Source organism: Oryctolagus cuniculus, chromosome 17 (assembly GCF_051225735.1).
Source record: "Oryctolagus cuniculus isolate XC-2025 breed Fujian yellow rabbit chromosome 17, ASM5122573v1, whole genome shotgun sequence".
Taxonomy (NCBI): Eukaryota; Metazoa; Chordata; class Mammalia; order Lagomorpha; family Leporidae; genus Oryctolagus; species Oryctolagus cuniculus.
In genome coordinates, this window is record NC_142883.1 from 41803639 (window position 1) to 41827064 (window position 23426).

General features: G+C 41.2%; 1 protein-coding gene and 1 non-coding gene across 13 annotated transcripts in view; one reads left to right on the forward strand and one right to left on the reverse strand.

Annotated features, from left to right (window-relative positions):
* The window catches only part of RHOT1 (ras homolog family member T1), a 91129-nt gene that overhangs the window by 13574 nt on the left and 54129 nt on the right, over window positions 1–23426 (reverse strand). For 6 of the 12 annotated variants that reach the window (XR_007911262.3, XM_008271062.5, XM_051824630.3 and 3 more), the window contains 11 exons: window positions 23207–23315; window positions 21201–21321; window positions 18122–18206; window positions 17579–17724; window positions 16505–16605; window positions 13632–13762; window positions 12185–12268; window positions 5668–5787; window positions 3933–4135; window positions 2785–2880; window positions 1016–1138 (listed from right to left, as the gene is read on the reverse strand). Coding sequence is in view for 10 of the 12 variants with exons in the window: in XM_008271062.5 (XP_008269284.2) it covers window positions 1016–1138; window positions 2785–2880; window positions 3933–4135; window positions 5668–5787; window positions 12185–12268; window positions 13632–13762; window positions 16505–16605; window positions 17579–17724; window positions 18122–18206; window positions 21201–21321; window positions 23207–23315 (1319 nt within the window). In the remaining 2 variants the exon portion in view is untranslated. The remainder of the gene's footprint in view (window positions 1–1015; window positions 1139–2784; window positions 2881–3932; window positions 4136–5667; window positions 5788–12184; window positions 12269–13631; window positions 13763–16504; window positions 16606–17578; window positions 17725–18121; window positions 18207–21200; window positions 21322–23206; window positions 23316–23426) is intronic. The other 6 variants (XR_011383573.2, XM_051824632.3, XM_051824631.3 and 3 more) reach the window with 3 other exon arrangements.
* LOC127484565 (U2 spliceosomal RNA) lies at window positions 9943–10133 on the forward strand. Its single transcript, XR_007911628.1, has one exon. It is a non-coding gene; the product is annotated as a U2 spliceosomal RNA (small nuclear RNA).

Below are 23426 nucleotides of genomic sequence, written 5' to 3' on the forward strand. Positions count from 1 at the left end.
CCACCATGTTGCTGATGGACACAAACTATCATCAATTTAATATAACTGGAGTCTAGCCCTCAGCCAGTGTTCAGTAGTGAACCAAATACCTGACCTGTTTCTAACCAAAAGCTATCATGAAGCTTGATCACCAGTCTTAATCAAGCCCAGCTCCCAAAGACATCTAGAGGATTTCAAAAACCTAATTCATCCTTAGACAAATACAAACTTGTGAACAGATACAAATTAATATTACATAGGTTCTTAAATGCTCAAAAAATATAAAATGAATTTGAACAAAAGGTAGCATGATCAGAATAAGAATGAAACTTTCGAAGTTTACTGGGTTGAGGGAATGTATAGATCTTTTTTCCCTTTCTTTTTAAAAAGCATATTCCTTCAAAAGAATACTTCATGTTTTGGTTCAACTATGAATATTACAGATATTTTTTCCCATACTCCACTGAATCCTTAAAGTTGACTATGATCCTCATTTCCAGAAACCCTGTTCTTTCAAATAAACATTCAAGGCACTTAAAAAAGTAAGACTGTCATTATAAATGGTTTCAAGAATAGAGAATTTTTTCAAACCTAAAATCTGCTCACATTATTATGGTTTTAATAAGATATGTCATTTGAATGAAAGCTGAATACAGTATAATGTATTTTTTATTTGGGCTCATGGTATCTTTTCCTTACTACAAAAGTCCTAATCTATTTCTATAACTCACAGCCAAAATTTCTGATCTCTCTATACATATTCTCTTCTAATATGAAAGCTACTCTAACTTCCTTTATGAAAATAACAATCCAAAATCTTATTTTACAGGTCTCTACATATACCTATTAATTTAAAAACATTAAGGAAGCTTCCAAAACTAAACATTTGTCACCACAGTGAGAATTTTAGTGGAAGTTAGTTGGGCATCAGTTGGCTTGTTGTCTTTGTAGTGATTATCTGTGTAATAAGTAGTTATCCATTTTTTCTTTTGTATTTTAACAGAATGCCTGGTACCCAGTAAATAAAGTTGAGAACCTGTTAAGAACTGCAGTGAAGATTTTGTTCTTTACAGATTGCAGCAAGTCTGAGTTGAGGAAGTTCTGACAGATGCAAAATGTACACCTGTTGCAGGTGCACATACAGCGTAACCGGGCATGGCTGCGAAAACACACAGAAGGACAGGAGTTGAGTTCTTACTTACAAATATGGCACAAGTCAGGATGTGCCAACTTCAAAAAAAAAATTTAGGCATAAGCAACACTCGCTGTAGAAAGGAAAAGGACAGTGTGGGGCATGCTAAAGTTGTGCAGAATTCCACATTTACCAAAAGCACAATAAACAGTAATAGTTTCTTCCTCCCTCCCTCCCTATAGAAAATCTGGGGAAAATTAACTAACACTTTTGCTCTTTTTGGAGGGGGGCAATGGAATTATTATTCCATACATTTTAGTGGAATAAATATGCACAGCAATAGATGACACCCTCGTCTAAATTAATAAAATGAAAAACTGAGTAAGCCATAGCACCCACCAAAAGGACAAGGTTTGCTAGCATTTAAATATCCAAACCCTCCTCCTCCTCCTCGCTCAGCATACATACATGCCTGAAAAACCAGGAAGGAGAAGAGTGACAAATACACAAGACTCAAAAGACGAGTATATTCAACCCTGAGAAGATATGAACAACATCGTCTTTAATTCATCAAGCACCCTGACTCCCAAGGGAAATCAAAGTGCTTCATAAATTTCCACTCAAACAAGATATGGGGTTAATTTCATCTGCTACCCAAACACAGCAGCTAAATGACAGTATGAAACTCTTGGTAAGGATGAAAAATCAACAATGGATCCAATTGAAATTAGATAGGAAATTTAGGGAGGCTTTCTGACTCCTTTCTGGTTGAGTGGAGTTGCACTAGTTGGTGCAGGCCATGGCGCAACCCATTTCACCTCAGCCCTAACTACCAAGGTAGAGAGTTTCCAATGACTGTTCGGTGGTCAGAGCCACTCAGACATACAAAGCCATCACACAGCCCATGAAGAGGTACTGGCACAGAACCCACTCAGAAGAGCGCCATATGATGAATCAATGCCATCACTTCCTGTAACACCTGAACATTTTTAGAGGCTTCTCAGTCAAAGGACTGGCCCAATCTGACTTGGCTTAGCTTGTGAGAGCTGATGAGACCACAGCACACGGTGGCATGGTTGTGGAGATTAGCAGCATCCCAATAATGCCTAATTCCCAACATGGAGAAAAACAAGAATTAATTTTGAGAATTAATGCTCAAGACATTCCTTTTTAAAATTTCACTCGTGATAATGAACATATCACTGCTACTAAGTCACTGCCAGCTGTCATACTGGAATCCATCTGTTATTTTATAAATTCAGTCTGACTCTTAATATACACAAGGCTCCACCCACCAAAAAGGAGAAATGCAAAGTATGCTTAGCAACAGGGAGATGTTTCATGAGAAGTAGTTTGGGATTTACCATATAAACAAGTGTCTATGTATGTACATTTATCATATACACACACACACACACACACACACAGGAAGCACAGTTAAGTGTTTTAAAGAGGCAGGTCTAAAATCACAGTTGCAATTATTTACAAGACTAAAAAGATACATTCACATAGAAAAGAAGACACCATGATATGCAGTTACGCAGTAAGCTTGACCAAGCAGTGCGTTTCTATATAATTACTAAATGCTAATTATGGCAAGAAAGGAGATTTCGTCAGCCTATAAGAAAAAGTCAACAAAATCCCACAGAAGTCATAAAGAAAAAGTAACTTACAAAGCAGTTTTTAGAAAGACCCAGATTTTTCTCAAATTCTCTATTCTATCAGTGTTGCCCATGTCTCGGGAGATTCTGTCTCTGTAATGATCCTCTCTGTAGATAACATACATGAGAGTTTTAAAGCAAAGGTAACACATAAGTAAGATTTTGCTTATCTTATAGCTATAGGAATGATTTGTCTTTCAATACAAATAGAAACTCAAGGGTTTGCTCCATTTTTAAAAAAGTATTACTTAACAAATAGCAGTAAAGTTAACTGATTTTAAAAATCTATACAAATTAACACCTTTCTAAAAAACCTCAATCTTGGTTTATAGCAATGTTTATTACTCCACAAGTATTTTATACTGTAGTTTTCATAAGGAAAAGTAATTTAGAGACTAACATAATAATAAATAAGCTATGAAATCCAAAGAAACGCACTGCCTGAAAAACTATTTTGTTACAAAACAGAATTTATACAAACACACTACTTGAAAAGAATGCCATTAAGAATCATGCAATTGTAAGGCAGTTAGTAAACTTCGCAGATGACCACAGTTACGTGCTTGTGCATATGCATGTATACATATATAATAAATGTACATGAAATTTGTGGCTCATACCATTTAATGAAAAATATTTATACAGTGGCAATTCCAATTACAACTATTTTTACAGCATTTAAAAAGATTTTATATCCTGAACTCAAGCATACCAATAACTTCAATGTAAGTTCATAAGAGATTTTAGACTTTCATATTCCCCAAGATCAATCAACAGAAAAATATGAAAAGGAACTTTTCTTTCATACAGAAATAGCTCATTAGCATAAATCAACATGATGCCAACTCTATATTTTACTGCAGCATGATGCAGCCCTATTCTTTATGTTGGATGGGGCTGTGCTTTTGCATTATCCTATTAAGATAGTTACAGCCACATCAAAAAATATACAAATATTGTCAGAAGTGCTGTTCACATCATTTTATTAGGACATCCAAACCACACTTGCATTTACTCTAATTTATATCTTCTCATTACAAAATCTCTTTCTGTTGCTGAACAACTTCTATGTGACAAAGAGCCCACCCCACCATGGCTAATAATGGCATGCAATGTTATGAACCATGCAACATGAAAATGAAGACAGAGTAAGTACTTACGGGTACATGGCCATTGTTGTCAATTTAACAAAGATATCCTTACTGGGTGCATCAGCAGTATTGCAAGTGAAGGCTTGTGGTGGAGGCATTTTGTGTTTCCTGCAGAAATCAGTAGGTGAAATACTATATTCTTGTTTAACTTCATGCAGGTCTGACTTTGCAGCTACAATTAAGCAAGGTATTCTGCTGTCCATAAAGTGTTGCTATGGAATAAAAAAAGAAATAAAAATCTGATGAGCAGTTACAAAATGTGAAATGTGAGCTAAAAATTTTTCTGAATAGGTAAAGCAATAATAAATTCTTTTTTTTTCAATTTTCAAATATTTTTTATTTATCATATTTTTGTGGAAACATGAAAACTTTGCATTAACAATAACTGTACACATTTTCATGGGGCAGTATGATACTTCAATGCGTGTATGAAATGTGTACCAATCAAATAAGGGTAATTAACGTTTCCCTCTCTGTCATTACTTTACAAATGGAGCTTTGGAGTGCTTCTTCTCTATTTGCTTATGCAACTACAATTCCAAAGACAGAAAAGAAACCAAGAGACAAAGACTGACAGCGGTCTAGGTGAGTCTCATATAATAAGTCAGACCAGGACCACTTTTTTCATGCAGGTGAAAACAAACCTACATTGATTCTTTAGATTCACTACAGTTCTTTAAAAATATCTTTAAATCAAAAAGACAAAATAAACACTTCAAAATAAAGAGATCTACCGTAATTATTTTGTCCTACAGAAGACTATCTTTATTTGCATATTATCTGTGTCCTGCAGCACATGTATTTACATATGTTTTTATATAGTTGCAGTCATGGTCAACACAACCATTTTAAAATAGTGAGGCTGGTGTTGTGGCACAGGGGGTTAGGCGGCCACTTGTGATGCTGGCATCCCATATCAGGTTCAAGTTTGGATTGCTCTGCTTCTAATTCAGCTCCCTACTAATGCACCGGGAAAGCAGTGGAAGATGGCCCAAGGACTTGGATCCGTGCCACCACTGTGGGAGATGTGGATGGAATTCCTGACTCCTGGTTTTGGCTGACCCAAACCTGGTTACTGCAGCTATCTGGGGAGTGAAACATTGGATGGAAGATTTCCCTTCCTCTCCCCCCAACCCCCGCCGCTGTCGCTCTTTCAAATACATAAGTAAATATTAAAAAAATAATACTTTATCTTCCCAGTTCTTCAGAATTCACCTTTATTTTTAATGGTTGCTTCATATTCCACTAGATTTTATCTTAATTTGGTATCCTACTGCTAGACATCTGGATTACTTTCATTTTTTTCATGCTAAAAACAATGCTGGAATAAATCTTTGTACATACAGCTTTTTACTTCTATTCAATCCTGCTGCTAACCTCCAAGTGACTGATAAACTTCCTAATCCTCTGATCTACCCCTTTGCCCAAACTATTATTCTTGGTGTAACTGGTAATATATAATCCATATACATTTCTAACTGCCAGAAAGATCTTTTATTAATGCAAAGGTTCTTAACCAGGAATGTACATCAGAATCATGTATGGGAAATTAATACGTATAAGTATATTCCATCACTTCAGAACAACAACAACAAAAAAACATTTAGAGACAGGGTAAAGAAGTATTTTTTAAAAGCTCCGAGAGTTATTTTGCCACAGATTTCTGGTTATGAAACACACCTTGAAATTCCATCAAAACTCCATATAAAATTACATTTAGTTATAGTCAGTAAGAACAACAAACCTTAAAAATCCTGGCACAGTATTCAAAGGATTTGGGATTACTGACATCATATACCAGGCACACAACATCACAAATTATCTCAGCCTCAGTTAGAAATTCTGATTCTGAGATATCATGCAACTGTAAAAAGACAAAGAAAATGAGAAACATAAGTGCTGTAATAATGATGTATAGTTAAAGTTCAAACTTCTGGGCTCCCGGCTATGGCCTGGCCCAGCCCAGCTGTTGCACGCATTTGGGAAGTAAATCAGCAGATGGAAGTCTCTCTCCTCTCCCCCTCTCTCTCCTTTCCTAACACCTCTCCATTTTATCATTCAAACAAATAAATAAATCTTAAAAGATTCTACAGATTGCGACACTGAGTAAATAACACGTGTTGGGAATATCCTCTGCACATACTGTCTACATTCTAAAGATGAAACAGGCTAGAAAGACTAAGTGTAGACAACACTTAGTGACTCAAAAGTCGTCAACCCAAATTTTAACCCAAATGATTGACAAGTCTATTTTCTTCCTACTACACCATCTTTTCTCCCCACTAATCAAAAGCACAAAGTGGGGCAGGCATTGGTCTCAGTGGTTAAGCTGCTGCTTGGGATACCACTTTGTAATATCAGAGTCTGGTTCAAATCCCGGCTTCTCCACTTCTGATCCAGCTTCTTCCTAATGCACACCCTGGGAGGTAACAAACCATGGCTCCAGTACCTGGGCTCCTGCCATTCAAGTGGGAAATACAGACTGAATTTGCCATGGCCTGGCCCTGGTTCTTGTGGGCATTTTGAGAGTGAACCAGCACACGGAAGATCTCTGTCTCTACCATTCTAATAAAAAATTTTTAAAGCAAAAGGCAAATGACACTAAGGTCATTTTGTTCTGCTTCACTGTCTACTCTGTTCAATGTTTATTACAAAATTTTTCATCTCGCTTCTTTTTATGCAATAAACATAGTAGCAGAGTTCCATGAAGAGAGTATACCTGACAGACCAGGTAGATATATCAGGAAAGAACTGAGAGCCTATAAAAAAAAAATTTTTTTTGTTTGTTAAGATTTATTTATTTAGGCCGGCGCCGCGGCTCACTAGGCTAATCCTCCGCCTTGCGGCGCTGGCACACCGGGTTCTAGTCCCGGTCGGGGCACCGAATTCTGTCCCGGTTGCCCCTCTTCCAGGCCAGCTCTCTGCTGTGGCCAGGCAGTGCAGGGGAGGATGGTCCAAGTGCTTGGGCCCTGCACCCCATGGGAGACCAGGATAAGTACCTGGCTCCTGCCTTTGGATCAGCGCAGTGTGCCGGCCGCAGCGCGCCAGCCGCGGCGGCCATTGGAGGGTGAACCAACGGCAAAGACCTTTCTCTCTGTCTCTCTCTCTCACTGTCCACTCTGCCTGTCAAAAAAAAAAAAAAAAAAAGATTTATTTATTTATTGGAGAGGCAGAATTACAGACAGAGTGAAAGAGAAAAGAACTCTTCCACCCACTGGCCTACTCCCTAAATGGCCACAATGGCTGGAGCTAGGCCTATCCAAAGCCAGGAGCCAGGAGCTTCTTCTGGGACTCCCCTGTGGATGCAGGAGCTCAAGCACTTGGGCCATCTTCTACTGCTTTCCCAGTGAAGTTGCCAGGACTTGAACTGGCACCCAAATGAGATGCCGGCACTGCAGGCAAAGGCTTGACTACTACACCACAGTGCCAGTCCCAATATAAAATTTCTTAAATAGGCCGGCGCCACGGCTCACTTGGCTAATCCTCCGCCTGCGGCGCCAGCACCCTGGGTTCTAGCCCAGGTGGGGGCGCCGGATTCTGTCCCGGTTGCTCCTCTTCCAGTCCAGCTCTCCACTGTGGCCCGGGAAGGCAGTGGAGGATGGCCCAACTACTTGGGCCCTGCACCCGCATGGGAGACCAGGAGAAGCACCTGGGTCCTGGCTTCAGATCGGCAAAGTGCGCCAGCCGCAGCACACCAGCTGTAGCGGCCATTTAGGGGGTGAACCAACGGAAAAGGAAGACCTTCTCTCTCTCTCTCTCTCTCTCTCTCTCTCTCTCTCTCTCACTGTCTAACTCTGCCTGTCAAAAAATAAATAAATAAAATAAAATTTAAAAAAATCCCTGGGGCCAGTGTTGTAGCGCAGTGGATTAAGCTGCCACCTATGACACTGGCATTCCATGAGTCCAGTTTGAGTCCCAGCTGCTCCACTTCCAATTCCACTCTCTGCTTATACACTTGAGAAGCAGTAGAAGATGGATCAAGTATTTGAGATCCTGTCACCCATGTGGAAGACTTGGAAGGAGTTCCAGGCTCCTGGCTTTAACCTGGCCTAGCCCTAGCCTTTGCAGACATTCGGGGATTGAACCAGTGGGTGGAAAATCTCTCTCTCTCTCTCTCTCTGTCTCTTCCTCTGTCTAAAAATCTACCTTTCAAATAAATGAAATCTTTTTAATAAAAGAATCCTTTTTGTGACACATCAATAATCTAACAAGTCAAATTTAGTACTGTGTTGCATAAGATAGTCTTTGCTGAGAAGATGAAAGGAGAAGTAGAGAGGCAGAAGGAATCCACTCTATTCCTAATGAAACACTTATGATAGCATACATAGTCAGAGACTTCAAATGAAAGATGAATTTGGGGCCGGTGCTGTGGCACAGCAGGTTAAAACCCTGGCCTGAAGCACCAGCATCCGATATGGGTGCTGGTTCTAGTCCCAGCTGCTCCTCTTCTGATCAAGCTCCTTCTATGGCCTGGGAAAGCAGCAGAAGATCCCAAGTCCTAGGGCCCCCGTACCCATGTGGGAAACCCAGAAGTTTCTGGTTCCTGGCTTCAGATTGACGTAGCTTCGGCTGTTGTGGCCACCTGGGGAGTGAACCAGCAGATGGAAGACCTCTCTTTCTCTGTCTCTACCTCTCTCTGTATCTCTCAAATAAAATAAATCTTTAAAAAAAGAGAAAGATAGGAATTTACAAAGAATGAAGAGTAAGAACACAGGTACAGGTGTTTGGTGTAGCTGTTAGGACTGCCTGAGAGGGGCAGCATTGTGGCACAGCAGGTAAAGCCACTGCCTACAATGCTGGCATTCCATTTGGGTGCCAGTTTGAGTCCTGGCTACTTCACCTCTGATCCACCTCCCTGCTCATGGCCTGGGAAAGGTGGTAGAGGATGGCCCAAATACTTGGGCCCCTGCCATTCACATGGGATACCTGGATGAAGCCCCTGCCTCCTGACTTCAGTCTGCCTCAGCCCTGGCCGTTGCGGCCACCTGGGGAGTGAACCAATGTATGCAAAATCTCTCCCTCCCTCTATTTGTCTCTCCTTCTCTCTCTGTAACTATTTCAGACTGCCTGGGACATGTGTATCCCATATCAGAGGGCCTGGGTTTGAGTCCTGGCTCACTCTCAATTCCTGATTCCTGCTAATGTGCACCCTAGAAGACAGCAGGTGATGGCTCAAGAACTTGAGTATCCACCACTCCTAAAGGAGACCTGGGTGGAGTTTCAAATTCCTGGATTCAGCCTGCCCTAGCCCTGGCTGTTGTGGGCCTTTGAGAATGAACCAATAGATAGAAAAGCTCCCCATGTCTGGCTCTTTGCCACTCTTTGTCCTTTTTTTTTTTTTTTTTTTTTTTTTTTTGGACAGGCAGAGAGTGGACAGTGAGAGAGAGACAGAGAGAAAGGTCTTCCTTTTCCATTGGTTCACCCCCCAATGGCTGCTACGGCCAGTGCGCTGTGGCTGGCGCACTGCGCCGATCTGAAGCCAGGAGCCAGGCGCTTCTAAATTTACTATCAATCCAATCAGCAGAACTATTTTTAAAATTGATTTGATTAGGCCGGTGCTGCAGTTCACTAGGCTAATCCTCCAACAAGCGGCACCGGTACACCGGGTTCTAGTCCCGGTCGGGGCGCCGGATTCTGTCCCGGTTGCCCCTCTTCCAGGCCAGCTCTCTGCTGTGGCCAGGGAGTGCAGGGGAGGATGGCCCAAGTGCTTGGGCCCTGCACCCCATGGGAGACCAGGAGAAGCACCTGGCTCCTGCCTTTGGATCAGCGCGGTGCGCTGGCCGCAGCGCGCCGGCCGTTGTGGCCATTGGAGGGTGAACCAACGGCAAAAGGAAGACCTTTCTCTCTGTCTCTCTCTCTCACTGTCCACTCTGCCTGTCAAAAAAAAAAAAAAAATTGATTTGTTTATTTATTTGAAAGGCAGAAATACAGAGAGAGGAGAGGGAGAAGTAGAGGGAGAGGGAATCAGAGAGGAAGATGGAGAGGAGGGAGAGAGAGACAGGCAGAGAGAGAGAGAGAGATCGCTTCTCGGCCTTTTGGCTAAGATCAAGTGTAGTATCTGTTCTTATCAGTTTAATATTTGATACATCTTCTATCCGAGGACAATATATTAAATAGATTTTTGGAGCCGGGAGTTGGAATAGGAGCTTGCTCTGTCTACTCTGCGCATTGACCTGGTATTGCAGTACTTCCGGGCATGTTGCAGAAAAAAAATAAAATAAAATAACTAAAAAAAAAAAAAAAAAGAAAGAAAAGAAAGAGAGAGAGAGAGAGAAAGGTTAAGTCCCAGCTGCTTCACTTTGAACCCAGCTCTCTGTTCATGTGCCTGGGAAAGCAGTAGAAGATGGTTCAAGTACTTGGGCCCCTGCACCCGTGTGGGAGACCCAGAAGAAGCTCCTGGCTTCGGATTGGCCCAGTTCTGTGGGCCATTTGGGAAGTGAGCCAGTGGAAGATCTCTGTCTCTCTGCAATTCTGCTTCTAAATAAATAAATCTTTTTTTTTTTTTTTTTTTTTTTTTTTTTTTTTTTGACAGGCAGAGTGGACAGTGAGAGAGAGAGAGAGAGCCAGAGAGAAAGGTCTTCCTTTGCCGTTGGTTCACCCTCCAGTGGCCGCTGCGGCCGGCGCACCGCGCTGATCCGAAGGCAGGAGCCAGGTGCTTATCCTGGTCTCCCATGGGGTGCAGGACCCTAGCACTTGAGCCATCCTCCACTGCACTCCTGGGCCACAGCAGAGAGCTGGTCTGGAAGAGGGGCAACTGGGACAGAATCCGACACCCGGACTGGGACTAGAACCCGGTGTGCCGGCGCCGCTAGGTGGAGGATTAGCCTATTGAGCCGCGGCGCTGGCCAAGAAAAAAAAAAAAAAAAAGACCCACACTGGGGCTGGCGCTGTGACATAGTAGGATGAGCCTCCACCTGAGGTACCAGCATACCATATGGGCACCTGTTCGTGTCCCAGCTGCTCCTCTTCCCTGATCCAGCCCTCTGCTTATGGCCTGGGAACACAGTATAAGATGGCCAAGTAATTGGGCCCCTGCAATCTGCAAGGGAAACCCAGAAGAAACTCTTGGCTTCTGGCTTCAGATCAGTTCCAGGGAATGAACCAGAGGATGAAAGACCTTTCTGTCTCTTGCTCTCTCTGTCTGAACTCTACATCTCAAATAAACAAATAAAATCTTTTTTTAAAAAAAAGAAAATGGCCGGCGCCGTGGCTCAATAGGCTAATCCTCCACCTTGTGGCGCCGGCACACCGGGTTCTAGTCCTGGTCGGGGCTCCGGATTCTGTCCCAGTTGCCCCTCTTCCAGGCCAGCTCTCTGCTGTGGCCAGGGAGTGCAGTGGAGGATGGTCCAAGTGCTTGGGCCCTGCACCCCATGGGAGACCAGGAGAAGCACCTTGCTCCTGCCTTTGGATCAGCGCGGTGCGCCAGCCGCAGCGACCATTGAAGGGTGAACCAACGGCAAAGGAAGACCTTTCTCTCTGTCTCTCTCTCTCACTGTCCACTCTGTCAAAAAAAAAAAAAAAAAAAAAGAAAAAAAAAAAAGAAAAAAGAAAAGAAAATAATTCTCCCTGCTAAACAGATAAACCAGCAAACATAAGCATTGTTTTCATATTAATTCCCAGTCTACAGAGAGGAATAAATTTTTTTAAACAGAAGTGGAAGAAAGTTATTAAGAAGGGAGGCATTTTTAAACTATCTTATTGTGCTACAGCAAACATACAATTAAGTGTACACACAGATGAACTTTTTATTTATATCTATACCCTGTAGTCACCACACAAAGAAATTAAATTCCATTATTAAACCATATTGAAAAAAACCCACAAATTCTACATATAGCCATTAAATTAAAACCAATGTGTTCTCAAAGTGTCTATTAAAAATGTATCTAATAGGGGCCAGAGCTATGGCGTAGCAGGCTAAGCCTCTGCTTGTGGTGCTGGCATCCCATATGGGTGCCAGTTTGAGTCCCAGCTGCTCCACTTCCGACCCAGCTCTCTGCTGATGGCCTGGGAAAGCAGCAAAAGGTGGTCCAAGTACTTGAGCCCCTGTGCCCGTGTGGGAGACCTGGAAGAAGCTCTTTGCTCCTGGCTTCAGATCCCCTCAGCTCTGGCCGTTGCAGCCATTTGGGGAGTGAACCAGCAGATGGATGACCTCTCTCTCTCTGCCTCTGCCTCTCTGTAGCTGTGCCTCTCAAATAAACAAACAAATCTTTAAAAATATATATCTAATAATTAAAATATTTTATCACATAATTTCTTACCAACAAATACTTTTCTTGTCCATATACATAAACAGTGTTAATCGCATAGTAGGATTTATGATCATCACGGATTTTCTTCTGCTTCTGAAAACAGAACAGCAAACTTCAATATTCACGGTAAGAAATTACAGTAACTGATTTCATCAACACATTCAACACACATTTCTGTGTGTATGTGTGGGCATATTATAAGGAAAGGACATTCTTCTTTACACTATGTGCTATTTAGCAATACAAATGGATATTGACTTTATAATTCGTACTTCTTAGGGTCTAAGACAAAAGATGCATGCATTCTAGAAAGGGAAAGTAGCAGCTGATGGGGAAGTAAACTTAAAGTATATTCTAGGGCCATCTGCTGGCACTTTTCATAATATAATTTCATCTGAATGAGACTCATCTATCTGAGAACATATCATTCTTCTTAATCAAGAGAGTAATCAGAATTATCTATTGGTATATAGGAAGAAATATTCAATATGGCAGGGCAGCACTGTGGCATAGAAGGCTAAACCTCCGCCTGCTACACCGGCATCCCATATGGGTACCTGTTCAAGTCCCAGCTGCTCCACTTCCAATCCAACTCTCTGCTATGGCCTGCGAAACCAGTAGAAGATGGCCCAAGTGCTTGGGCCCCTGCACCTGTGTGGGAGACCTGGAAGAAAGTCCTGGCTCCTGGCTTCAGACTGGCGCAGCTTTGGCTATTGTGGCCACTTGGGGAGTGAGCCAGTGGATGCAAGACCTTTCTTTCTGTCTCTCCCTCTCTGTCAGTAACTCAACCTCTCAAATATATACATAAAATCTTAAAAAAAAAAAAAAAAAAGAAATACTCAATATGTATTTACGTCATGCCAATGACTGTGTTAGGTGTTACCATGTATAGTTATTTAATCCCTAGCTCACACTGGTTAGAAAAAAAGGCAAATGAGCCAACACCAACAAAACAAAGATAAAGATGGCTCACCAGGAGTCTTGCTACACTTTAGATTATACTTCAGTGTATGCAGGCTACTGAACTCGAGTGAAAAGGGTAATGACTATGAGAAAATCACGTAAACGCAGGACTGTAAAATGTACTGGATGAAGGAGGGCACTGTGGTACAGTCTAAAGTCAAGCTGCCGCTTGGGAAGCTTGCATCCAATATTGGAGTGCCTGGTTCCAGTTCTGGCTACCTCATTTCCGATCCAGCTTTCTGGATGCACCTGGGAAAGCAGCAAATGATGGCTTATTTACTTGTGTCCCTGTCACTCATGTGGAAGATCCAGATTAGAGTTCAGAGCTTCCTGCTTCAGCCCTACCCAGCACAGCTGTTGTGGGCATCTGGGGAATGAACAGACAGACAGAAGATCCCTCTGCCTCTCCTTCTCAGTCACTCTGACTAATAAATAAATAAATCTTTAAAAACACATATATTGGATGAAGTTCTACTTTTCTGAGAATTCTTACCATCAAGTTTCTTCCAAGAAGAGCCTGAAGAACTCCACTTTTCCCACAGTTTTTCATACCAATTACATTACATCTGAACACATTTCTTTGAGTCTGTTTCTTCTGCAGGTCGATCTTTTTATCTCTTGTTACTAAAAAGAAAGAAAAAACATTATGTACCACTTACACTCAATGAGCTTCCACTCTACCTTCTGTAAAGAGCATATTGCCATGTATCACATTTATCAAATATCTAATCTAGAACATACTGTAAAATATCAAATTGTTTGTGAAATACAGTGCTCAAGACAATGTAGAAGGCATCACTTGGTGGGAAAGATGTATTTCTGAAATCTGATGGTCAAAGGGATTTCCCTAACCTAATGATGCTTAATTTGTCTTAGAAGTAATATATCTGCATCAGGAAAATATAAAAAAATGAAAATTACAATGACTACAGCCAACATTGTAGCTAATATTTTCTGTAAAAAATTATTTTCATACTCGATTATAAACTAAAAGATGTCTTCTCAAATCTGTACTTCCCTGAAGTTGGGTCTATATGGGAAAAGAACATGTACTCTGGGGTCAACTGGCCTTTCAAAAGTAAATCTGGGGGTCGGCACTGTGGTGCAGTGGGTTAAGCTGCCACCTGTAGTGCAAGCATCTAACATGGGCACCGGTTTGAGTTCCACTTCTGATCTCCACTTCTGATCCAGCAAACTGCAAATGTGCCTGGGAAAGCAGTGGAAGATGGCCCAAGTGCTTGGGCCCCTGCACCCACATGGGGGATCCAGAAGAAGCTCCTGGCTCCTCACCAGATTGGCCCAGCTCTGTATACAGTGCCCATTTGGGGAGTGAATCAAAAAATAGCTCTCTCTCTGGCTGGTGCCATGGCTCACTAGGCTAATCCTCTGCCTGCGGAGCCGGGCAGGTTCCAGGTTCTAGTCCCAGTTGGAGCGCCGGATTCTGTACCGGTTGCTCCTCTTCCAGTCCAGCTCCTGCTATGGCCCGGGAGTACAGTGGAGGATGGCCCAAGTGCTTGGGCCCCTGCACCCGCATGGGAGACCAGGGGAAGCACCTGGCTCCTGGCTTCGGATCAGCACGGTGCGCCAGCCACAGCAGCCATTGGGGGGTGAACCAACGGAAAAAGGAAGACCTTTCTGTCTCTCTCTTTCACTGTCCAGTCTGCCTGTCCAAAAAAAAAAAAAAAAAATAGCTCTCTCTCTCTGCCTCTAGAGGCCTCTCCCTCATAACGCTGCCTTTCAAGTACATCTGTAAATGAAGCAGGCCAGGAAACAATGGTGCATCATTAGGACAACAGGGCATCTCTATGGTAAAGAAAGCTGAAGTTGTACTCAAAAATTCACTGTAATAGAGCTCATCAGAGGTACTACTGATAATAGTAGACAAAAAATACATAAAAATTATGATAGTTAATTTGTAGAACATCTATATAAAGGCATATTACTTAACATTAAGGTATATAAAAGTATTCCTATGGATATAAAAATATTTATAATATACTGTTGAATGAAAGAAACTCACAACTGGCTAGTAATTAATTTCTTACTCTCTGGTGGTCAATTAAATGCTAATGGGCTAAATACTTTAAAGCATACTTGCTCTGTAAATTTAAGAACAGCTGTCTTTTTGTGCTATGGGTTTTTTATGATATGGCAGATTTTCCAACAAATAAGACAAAAAACTGAAATGATCAGTTCCTTAATTTGTTATTTCCATATCTATGTGTTTTAATTGGGGTACACTGCTTGGCAAGAATGTCTGGTTTATACTACAAGATTTGTACAATATTTATTAATATGGGATAAGGTCACAAAGTTGACAGATGTATAATTAGTTTTCAGGACCAAGATCATGTGTTAATAGGCATTGTTTTTGATGTTTAAAAAAATTACAATGCAAGACAGATTGGTAAATCTTCTAATGCCCATAGCTCTCTCTCATTTTCATCAGTGCAACACCTCCACGGAGTAAACCAATATCAAAATCTTGATTCTTTTTGATTAACAATAGAATCAAGACTCTAAACCCAAATTAATAAATCACAAGAAAAAATAGTAATAGTATAGACATGAAAGATGACTGAAAATGAGTTTATTTTTATGCTTTGTTATATTTGAAACTGGAGCCTTAAAAAATGTTGCTAGGGACCGGTGTTGTGGAATAGTGGATTAAGCTACCACCTATGGCACTGGCATCCCTTATGGGTGCTGACTTGAGTTCTAGCTGCTCCACTTCCAATCCAGCTCCCTGCTAAAGCACCTGAGAAAGCATCAGAAGATGGTCCAGGTGCTTGGGCCCCTACACCCACATGAAAGACTGGAAGAGGCTCCTGGCTCAGGGCCGGTGCAGTGGCATAGTGGGTTGGGACACCACCAGCAGTGCCAGCATCCCATATGGGCGTTGGTTAAAGACCCAGCTGCTCCACTTCCCATCCAGCTCTCTGTTGTGGCCTAGAAAAGCAGTAGAAAATGGCCCAACTCCTTGGGTCCCTGCACCCACGTGGGAGACCTGGAAGAAGCTCCTGGCTCCTGGTTTCAGATATGCGCAGCTCCTGATACTGCGGCCAACTGGGGAGTTAAACAGTGAATGGAAGACCTCTCTCTCTGACTCTCCTTCTCCTTCTGTGTAAGTCTGACTTTCAAATAAATAAATAAATCTTTAAAAGAAAGTTAAAAAATTAAAAAAAAAAAAAAAGGCTCCTGGCTTCGACCAGCCCAGCCCCACCCAGCCACTGCATCCATTTAGGAGTGAACCAGCAGATGGAGGACTTCTGTCTCCCCTCTCTCTGTAACTTTGCCTTTCAAATAAAATAAACATATTTTTAAAAATGTTTCTACTTATGAATGGAATAGTGTCCAGATACTAACCTGTAATGGCTGAAGCTTGAGACTCTTGTTCAGTCAATATTGAATAGCCCAAATAGCCCAAATACTCAAGGCACCGCTGTACATCTAAATAGGTTGTGAGCCTAGGAAATAGAGTTTAAATTAGAAAAACTTCCCAAATGAACACTAATAGAAAATAAAAATTCCAACAGCTCAGAAAGTTTTATTCACCCAACTCATATATTTTTGTCAGGTTGCTTTAATTTTCTATGTGCCAACCATGGCTTTTTGTAAAATGCATTCTTCAGGCAGAGAAGATGGGGAGGGGGATGTAAGATGGTGGGGGTTGGGTGAGGTGGGGGGAGTTCCTCTATCTACTCCAACTGCCAGAGAGAACAAGGACATACTGATGAGCAGTGGGTAGCTAGTGAAATCTAGAGAATGGGATATTTTATATTACCTGTTTCCCAAGTTAATGTACAGTGTCCTGCAAATATTGGTTAGTTGAGGGCATAATGATAAATAAATAAATTTGGAAAGATTTAACAAAGCACAAAAACAACTGAAAGACACCTGAAATTAGTTACATGCTTGAAAAAAAGAAAAGTCCCTAATGCTAAAGAAGTTAGTCTCACCACAGCTAAAGCAATTATGTCATCATACAGGACCACATGATTCCCTTAACACACTCATTACAAAGTTAACCACGCTATAACTAGGTTGTAGACAAATTCGTGCTAAATCTTACTAAAGGTTCTTTAAAAACAAGTAACAATGAAAAAATGCAAAGTAAGTCTCCAGTGTCATAAAATACAATATTGTGGAAGAAGAGTAACAACTATGCAACAAGCACGAAAGATCCAATTGCATTTATCAATCAAACACATGTACAGCTTATTACTGTTTTCCTGTATATCATGCAAAAGAAAATTATCTGTTCCTGATAACCTCAACAGTTCATCTTAGAGATATGAGCAGCTCCATAAACCCTGCTGAGAGGCAGCTATGACTGAAGCATTTCTTAAGATCAGTAAGGCTTACAATGTATCTATTGTAATACATCATGATTTTAAACTAATTGTAACTCTAGAAGAAAGAGGTGAGCTGCATACTCACGTCCATTGTGAAAGGAATCCCTGGTAGGTTATCCAGCCTCTTTCATTCGTACAAACTGTGTTATTCACGTCTGGCCCCCACGGTATGTAAGGGAAAACTTTAAATAAATCTTTAAGCTCATCGGGTGACAAAGCACAGTCCCTATCCTGAAGACACACAAGGAAGAACATATAATACTTACATACAAGGAAGAACAAAATGCAACACAATATTTACATCTAAGAGAATAACTCCCAAATACAAAAGCCCCAAACCCATGCTTCTAAAACCTAATTACAAATGACAAATTATAAAAGTTTGCATTTTAGCAAGAAAATTCCTCACACATTTGTAGGAAAAACTAAAAAAGAAATCTATCAGAAACTAGACTATTTTCATCTTGAAAAAAATAATAAAAGTAAAAAAATATTTTTGCTAACTTAAGTTACAGAACTTTGGCAGTTTTAGGCTATATGAAATAAACACTCTATTGCTAAGAAGATTAAGTCACTCATAGAAAAATATTCTATCACATATCAGGCAAAACTGCAGTTAAAAGCTTACCAAATCATGCTTGTCGAAGGTGCTTTGGAGAAACAAATATGCATGATGATTTAATTCAGTAGTGCAATCAGGAGGTATTTTTAGCCTATTTATGAAAAAGTTTAAGAAAAAAATAAATGATTAGTCAAATATAAAAATCTAAGAAGTGAATATAAAACTGCCGCAAGCCTCTTTGTGGGATGACATCATTTACAAAAATGACTTCACTGGGGCCACTGAGACTCCCAGGCAAGCCTTTGGAGTGGTTATGGCACTGCTCAGAAGATCGTAACAACACTCATTCCAAAGTGACACATAAAGTTTTCTTAAATCAGAAAGACAGGTTGAAATAAAAATTGTATAAATAATACTTATTAAACTGTATGAGTCTGTTTTTCCTATAAACACATTGTAAGTCGCAATTACGGCCTTTATCTAATGGCAATATTATAGTGAGTTGAAAGCAATGTGAAGAGATACTGTTTCTGCCTAATTTGATCTTTTTATCCACCCTAAATTCAGTTCAGTAATTATTAATCAAGTATATTGAGCTAGGTGCTGTGGGAACAAAAACAAGACATGTTTCAGCCTTTGTAAGGAGCCACATTCAAGCTAGTGGTGGGCCTCGAACTGATCTGAACAGAAGAAGGCAAGTGCCAAGACCCTAGAGGAGCCCGCAGGGAAGAGGACGCCTCTGGCCTGAGGGGGACGTGAAGGACAAGCGGCATTAATAAGCCAGGGGCAACAATGAGAACAGCATGGGGGAAAGCCTGAAGAAAGAAAAACGCATGTTTGCTGGGCTATAAATAGTTTGGTATTTACTTCTAAAATGAGGGGGGGAGGGCAACAGCTGCATGAGTGACCACATATACCGTGCTAAGAAGCCTGGGCTTTATCCTCTGTCTTGAAGACAAGTGACATGGCCAAATTTGTATTTCATACCTACTAATCGAGCAGCAGTGGAGCTGAGAGGTTAGTAAGAAAGCCAGAGAGATGCAAGAAGTGGCTCTAGGGAGCTATTTTTCAGAAAATTAAAGGTAGAGAGCACAAAGAAACTCAAAGAGATGTTAGCCACAAAGCCGTAACTGACAGAGTTTCTAACTCTCACACTTAAGAAACCAATAAACAACCTCCTAGGGAATTTAACTGCCCATGTAAATGGCACAGAACACTCAATGAAAGGGTCTCAGGCCAAATTCATTAATTCACTATATATTTATGGAAAATTCTGGGAAATTCACTTGAAGTAATTAGATAAGGCAAGTTTGAAGTCAGAACTGATGAATGGACCAGGAATCCAGTCAGAAAGAGTTCGCTTCCTAGGGCCAGCGCTGTGGTGCAGCGGATTAAAGCCCCAGCCTGCAGCACCGGCATCCCATATGGGCGCCAGTTTGAGTCCCGGCTGTTCCTCTTCCGATCCAGCTCTCTGCTATGGCCTGGGAAAGCAGTAGAAGATGGCCCAAGTGCTTGGGCCCCTGCACCCATGTGGGAGACCCGGAAGAAGCTCCTGGCTCCTGGCTTTGGATCAACTCAGCTCTGGCTGTTGCAGTCATTTGGGGAATGAACCAGTGAATGGAAGATCTCTCTCTTTCTATCTCTACCTCTCTCTATAACTCTGTCTTTCAAATAAATAAAATAAATCTTTAAACAAAATAAATAAATAAATTAAAGTGCAATCAGGGCTGGTGTCATGGTGCAGCAGCTTAAGCTGCCATCTTCAATGCCAACATCCCATATGAGCACCAGTTTGAGTCTTGGCTGCTCCACTTCCAATCCAACTCCCTGCTTATGTGCCTGGGAAAGCAGCAGAGGATGGCTCAAGGGCTTGGGCTGCTGCTCTCATGTGGGAGACATGGATAAAGCCCCTAGCTTTTGGCTTCAGCCTGGCCATTGCAGCCATCTGGAGAGTGAACCAGTGGATGGAAGACTGATCTCTCTCTCCCTTTCTTCCTCTCTCTTTGTAACTCTGCTTTTCAAATAAATAAAATAAATATTTTTAAAAAATATACAAGCATTGGGCTGGCACCACGGCTCAATAGGCTAATCCTCCGCCTGCGGCACCGGCACACCGGGTTTTAGTCCCAGCCGGGGTGCCGGATTCTGTTCCTGTTGCCCCTCTTCCAGGCCAGCTCTCTGCTGTGTCCCGGGAGGGCAGTGGAGAATGGCCCAAGTCCTTGGGCCCTGCACCCACATGGGAGACCAGGAGAGGCACCTGGTTCCTGGCTTCAGATCAGCGCAATGCCCTGGCTGCAGTGCGCCGGCCGCGGTGGCCATTGGAGGGTGAACCAACAGCAAAAGGAAGACCTTTCTCTCTGTCTTCCTCTCTCTCACTGTCTACTCTGCCTGTCAAAAAAAAATATATATATACAAGCATTATATGTTAATAAAAAGTATGTGTGTGTGTGTGTGTTTCTTGTTATCTCTGAAAAGCCAACTTTCTTCGACCACAGAAGAAAAAACCTGAGACAAAGCAGTCTCCTATTTAGGGGTGGCACTGGGTTCATTTTTATACAAACAGAACCTAAACATAAATATTATCAAAGGAAAATAACCAAAAAGAGACCAGTTGTTTAGGAAAAACAATTTATCCTGAGCTAATAAGAGGCTTTGTAGAGAAGACCTGATAAGAGTAAAGAAAAATGCCTACCAACATATCTCTGATCTCCTAACCACAAAACCAAGATCGTCTAGCATGTTTTTCCCTCCTCCCTCGAATAAGAAAGTATATTCCTGCGTAATCTCAATGAGAAGAGGGAAAGTTTGAGCCATGCTATAAATCACTGGCTGTCAACTGGTGACAATTTTGCTCCTGAGGGGATATGAGGCAACTTCCGGAGACATTTTTGGTTGTCAAAACTGGGGGAGGAAGTGTCACTGGCATCGAAGGATGGTCTAAATACCCTATAATGCACAGGACAGGTGCTACAACACAGAATTATCTGATCTAAAATTTCCATAGTACCAAGGTTGAGAAATCTTGCTACAAACCCGTTTTAATTCTAAATTATTCCTGAGTAGCTTGAGGCCTACCTATTTATGAGCTAAATCATACTTAAAAAGAATTGCCAAGGAAATCAATTAGAAAACCAAAGGTACATACAGGGGGAATAAATACTCAGGTGTCAAATCCAGATCATCGTCATAACCAAATCGTCGAAGCACAGTCCAAGTAGTTTCATGTCTCCCTCTCTGGATAAAAAGTGTGTGTAAAAAGAGAAAACCTGAAATAAAGTCAGTTGGTAAATACAACTGATAGGAAGAAGGGTACCGAATCACATGGGGGAAAAGCATACAACACACAATGGCAGGAGCCAAATTTGTGAACATACATATACTATTTTTGCATAGCTAAGGTCAAAATAAAATTCTCAAGTGTCTCAATGAAACACAGCTCATTTTAGAGCAGTTTCACATACACACCATGTTCCACAAGGGAAAGCAGTGGATGAGGCCAAAATTACATCTCAAGGAATACAATCACCTTCACAAAGTTGCCTGAGATAAGCACAGAAAAATGTTTTACAGAGGCCAGCACTGTGGTGTACCAGGTACACCATAGGGTACATCCCATATGGCTGCCGGTTCGAGTTCTGGCCACTCTACTTCCAGTCCAGCTCCCTGTTAATGGTCTGAGAAAGCAGTAAAGGATGGTCCTAGTGCTTGGGCCCCTGTACCCATGTGGGAGACCTGGAGGAGGCTCCTGGTTCCTGGTGCTGGCTTGAGATCAGTCCAGCTGTTGTGGCCATTTGGGAAGTGAGCCAGCAGCTAGAAGATCTTGTGTTTGCTCTCTGCCTCTCTCCTTCTCTCTCTCTCTCTGTAACTCTACCTTTCAAATAAATAAATAAATCTTAAAAAAAAGTTTCACAGATCTTTTATTTCTATAATGGAAAAATTCTGCTTTTCAATTTCACTTTTTATTTTACTATGGCTCTACATAAGGGTATTTCGAAAAGGTCATGATAAAATATGCAAACACTACACGTGGATCGTAAAAAAAAATGTTTTCTAACTTTTAAATATAAATTTCCAAAGTACAGTTTATGGATTACAATGGCTTTTCCTCCCCATAACTCCCCTCCCACCTGCAACCCTCCCATCTCCCGCTCCCTCTCCCATTCCATTTGCATCAATATTCATTTTCAATTCTCTTTATATATAAAAGATCAATTTAGTATATATTAAGTAAAGATTTCAACAGTTTGCACCCACACAGAAACACAAAGTGTAAAATACTGTTTGAGTACTAGTTATAGCATTAATTCACATTGTACAACACATTAAGGACAGAGATTCTACATGAGGAGTAAGTGCACAGTCACTCCTGTTGTTGACTTAACAATTGACACTCTTGTTTATGGTGTCAGTAATCACCTTATGGTCTTGTCATGAGTTGCCAAGGCTATGGAAGCCTTTTGAGTTCGCCAACTCTGATCTTATTTAGACAAGGTCGTAGTCAGAGTGGAAGTTCTCTCCTCCCTTCAGAGAAAGGTACCTCCTTCTTTGATGGCCCATTCTTTCCGGTGGGATCTCACTCACAGAGATCTTTCATTTAGGTTTTGTTTGTTTGTTTGTTTGTTTTTGCCAGAGTATCTTGGCTTTTCATGCCTAAAATACTCTCATGGGCTCTTCAGCCAGATCCAAATGCCTTCAGGGCTAATTCTGAGGCCAGAATTTTGCACCAAAATTATCTTTTTAATGCTATTGCCAGAAATTTTTTGAAGTATCCTTATATATTCAATGAGAACATTCTATATTTGGTAAATTTAACTTGTAGACAAAATTCCCTAGACATAATTTTTATTTAAAGGCTGCTTACGGGCAGGAAGAATTTTAATATAAATTTGTTCCACATATCTCTTTCCCTCAGGTGGATCTACATCTCTGAGATCCAACCAATTTCCTTACCTCAAATTAATTCTGACAGTAATAGGATAATCCCCACCAATGGCTTATTTCCTACAACTGTTAAAGATCCAAGTCAAATTTTAGGTGTAATAGTAAATACTAGGATTTCCTGAAGTATGAATAATTCTATAAAGACTTTCAGCTGCTGCCAAATTTTGAAAATGCTAAGTTCAAAAATGGGGGAAAACACCATTCTCTCACCTTTGAGGGTCAATCCACTGTCAGCCACACCATCACTTATATGTTTTCTGACTACATTCTTGACATCTTCCAGTGCTTGAGGAGCTAATGGAGTGTTGAAACAAATTCTCTAACAAAAAAAAAAAAAAAAAAAAAAAAGTTTAAAAACACACTAGCATCAAAACCCCAGATAATATAAAACAGTGTACAAAGCAACATAAAAAGGAAAGGTTGCAATAAA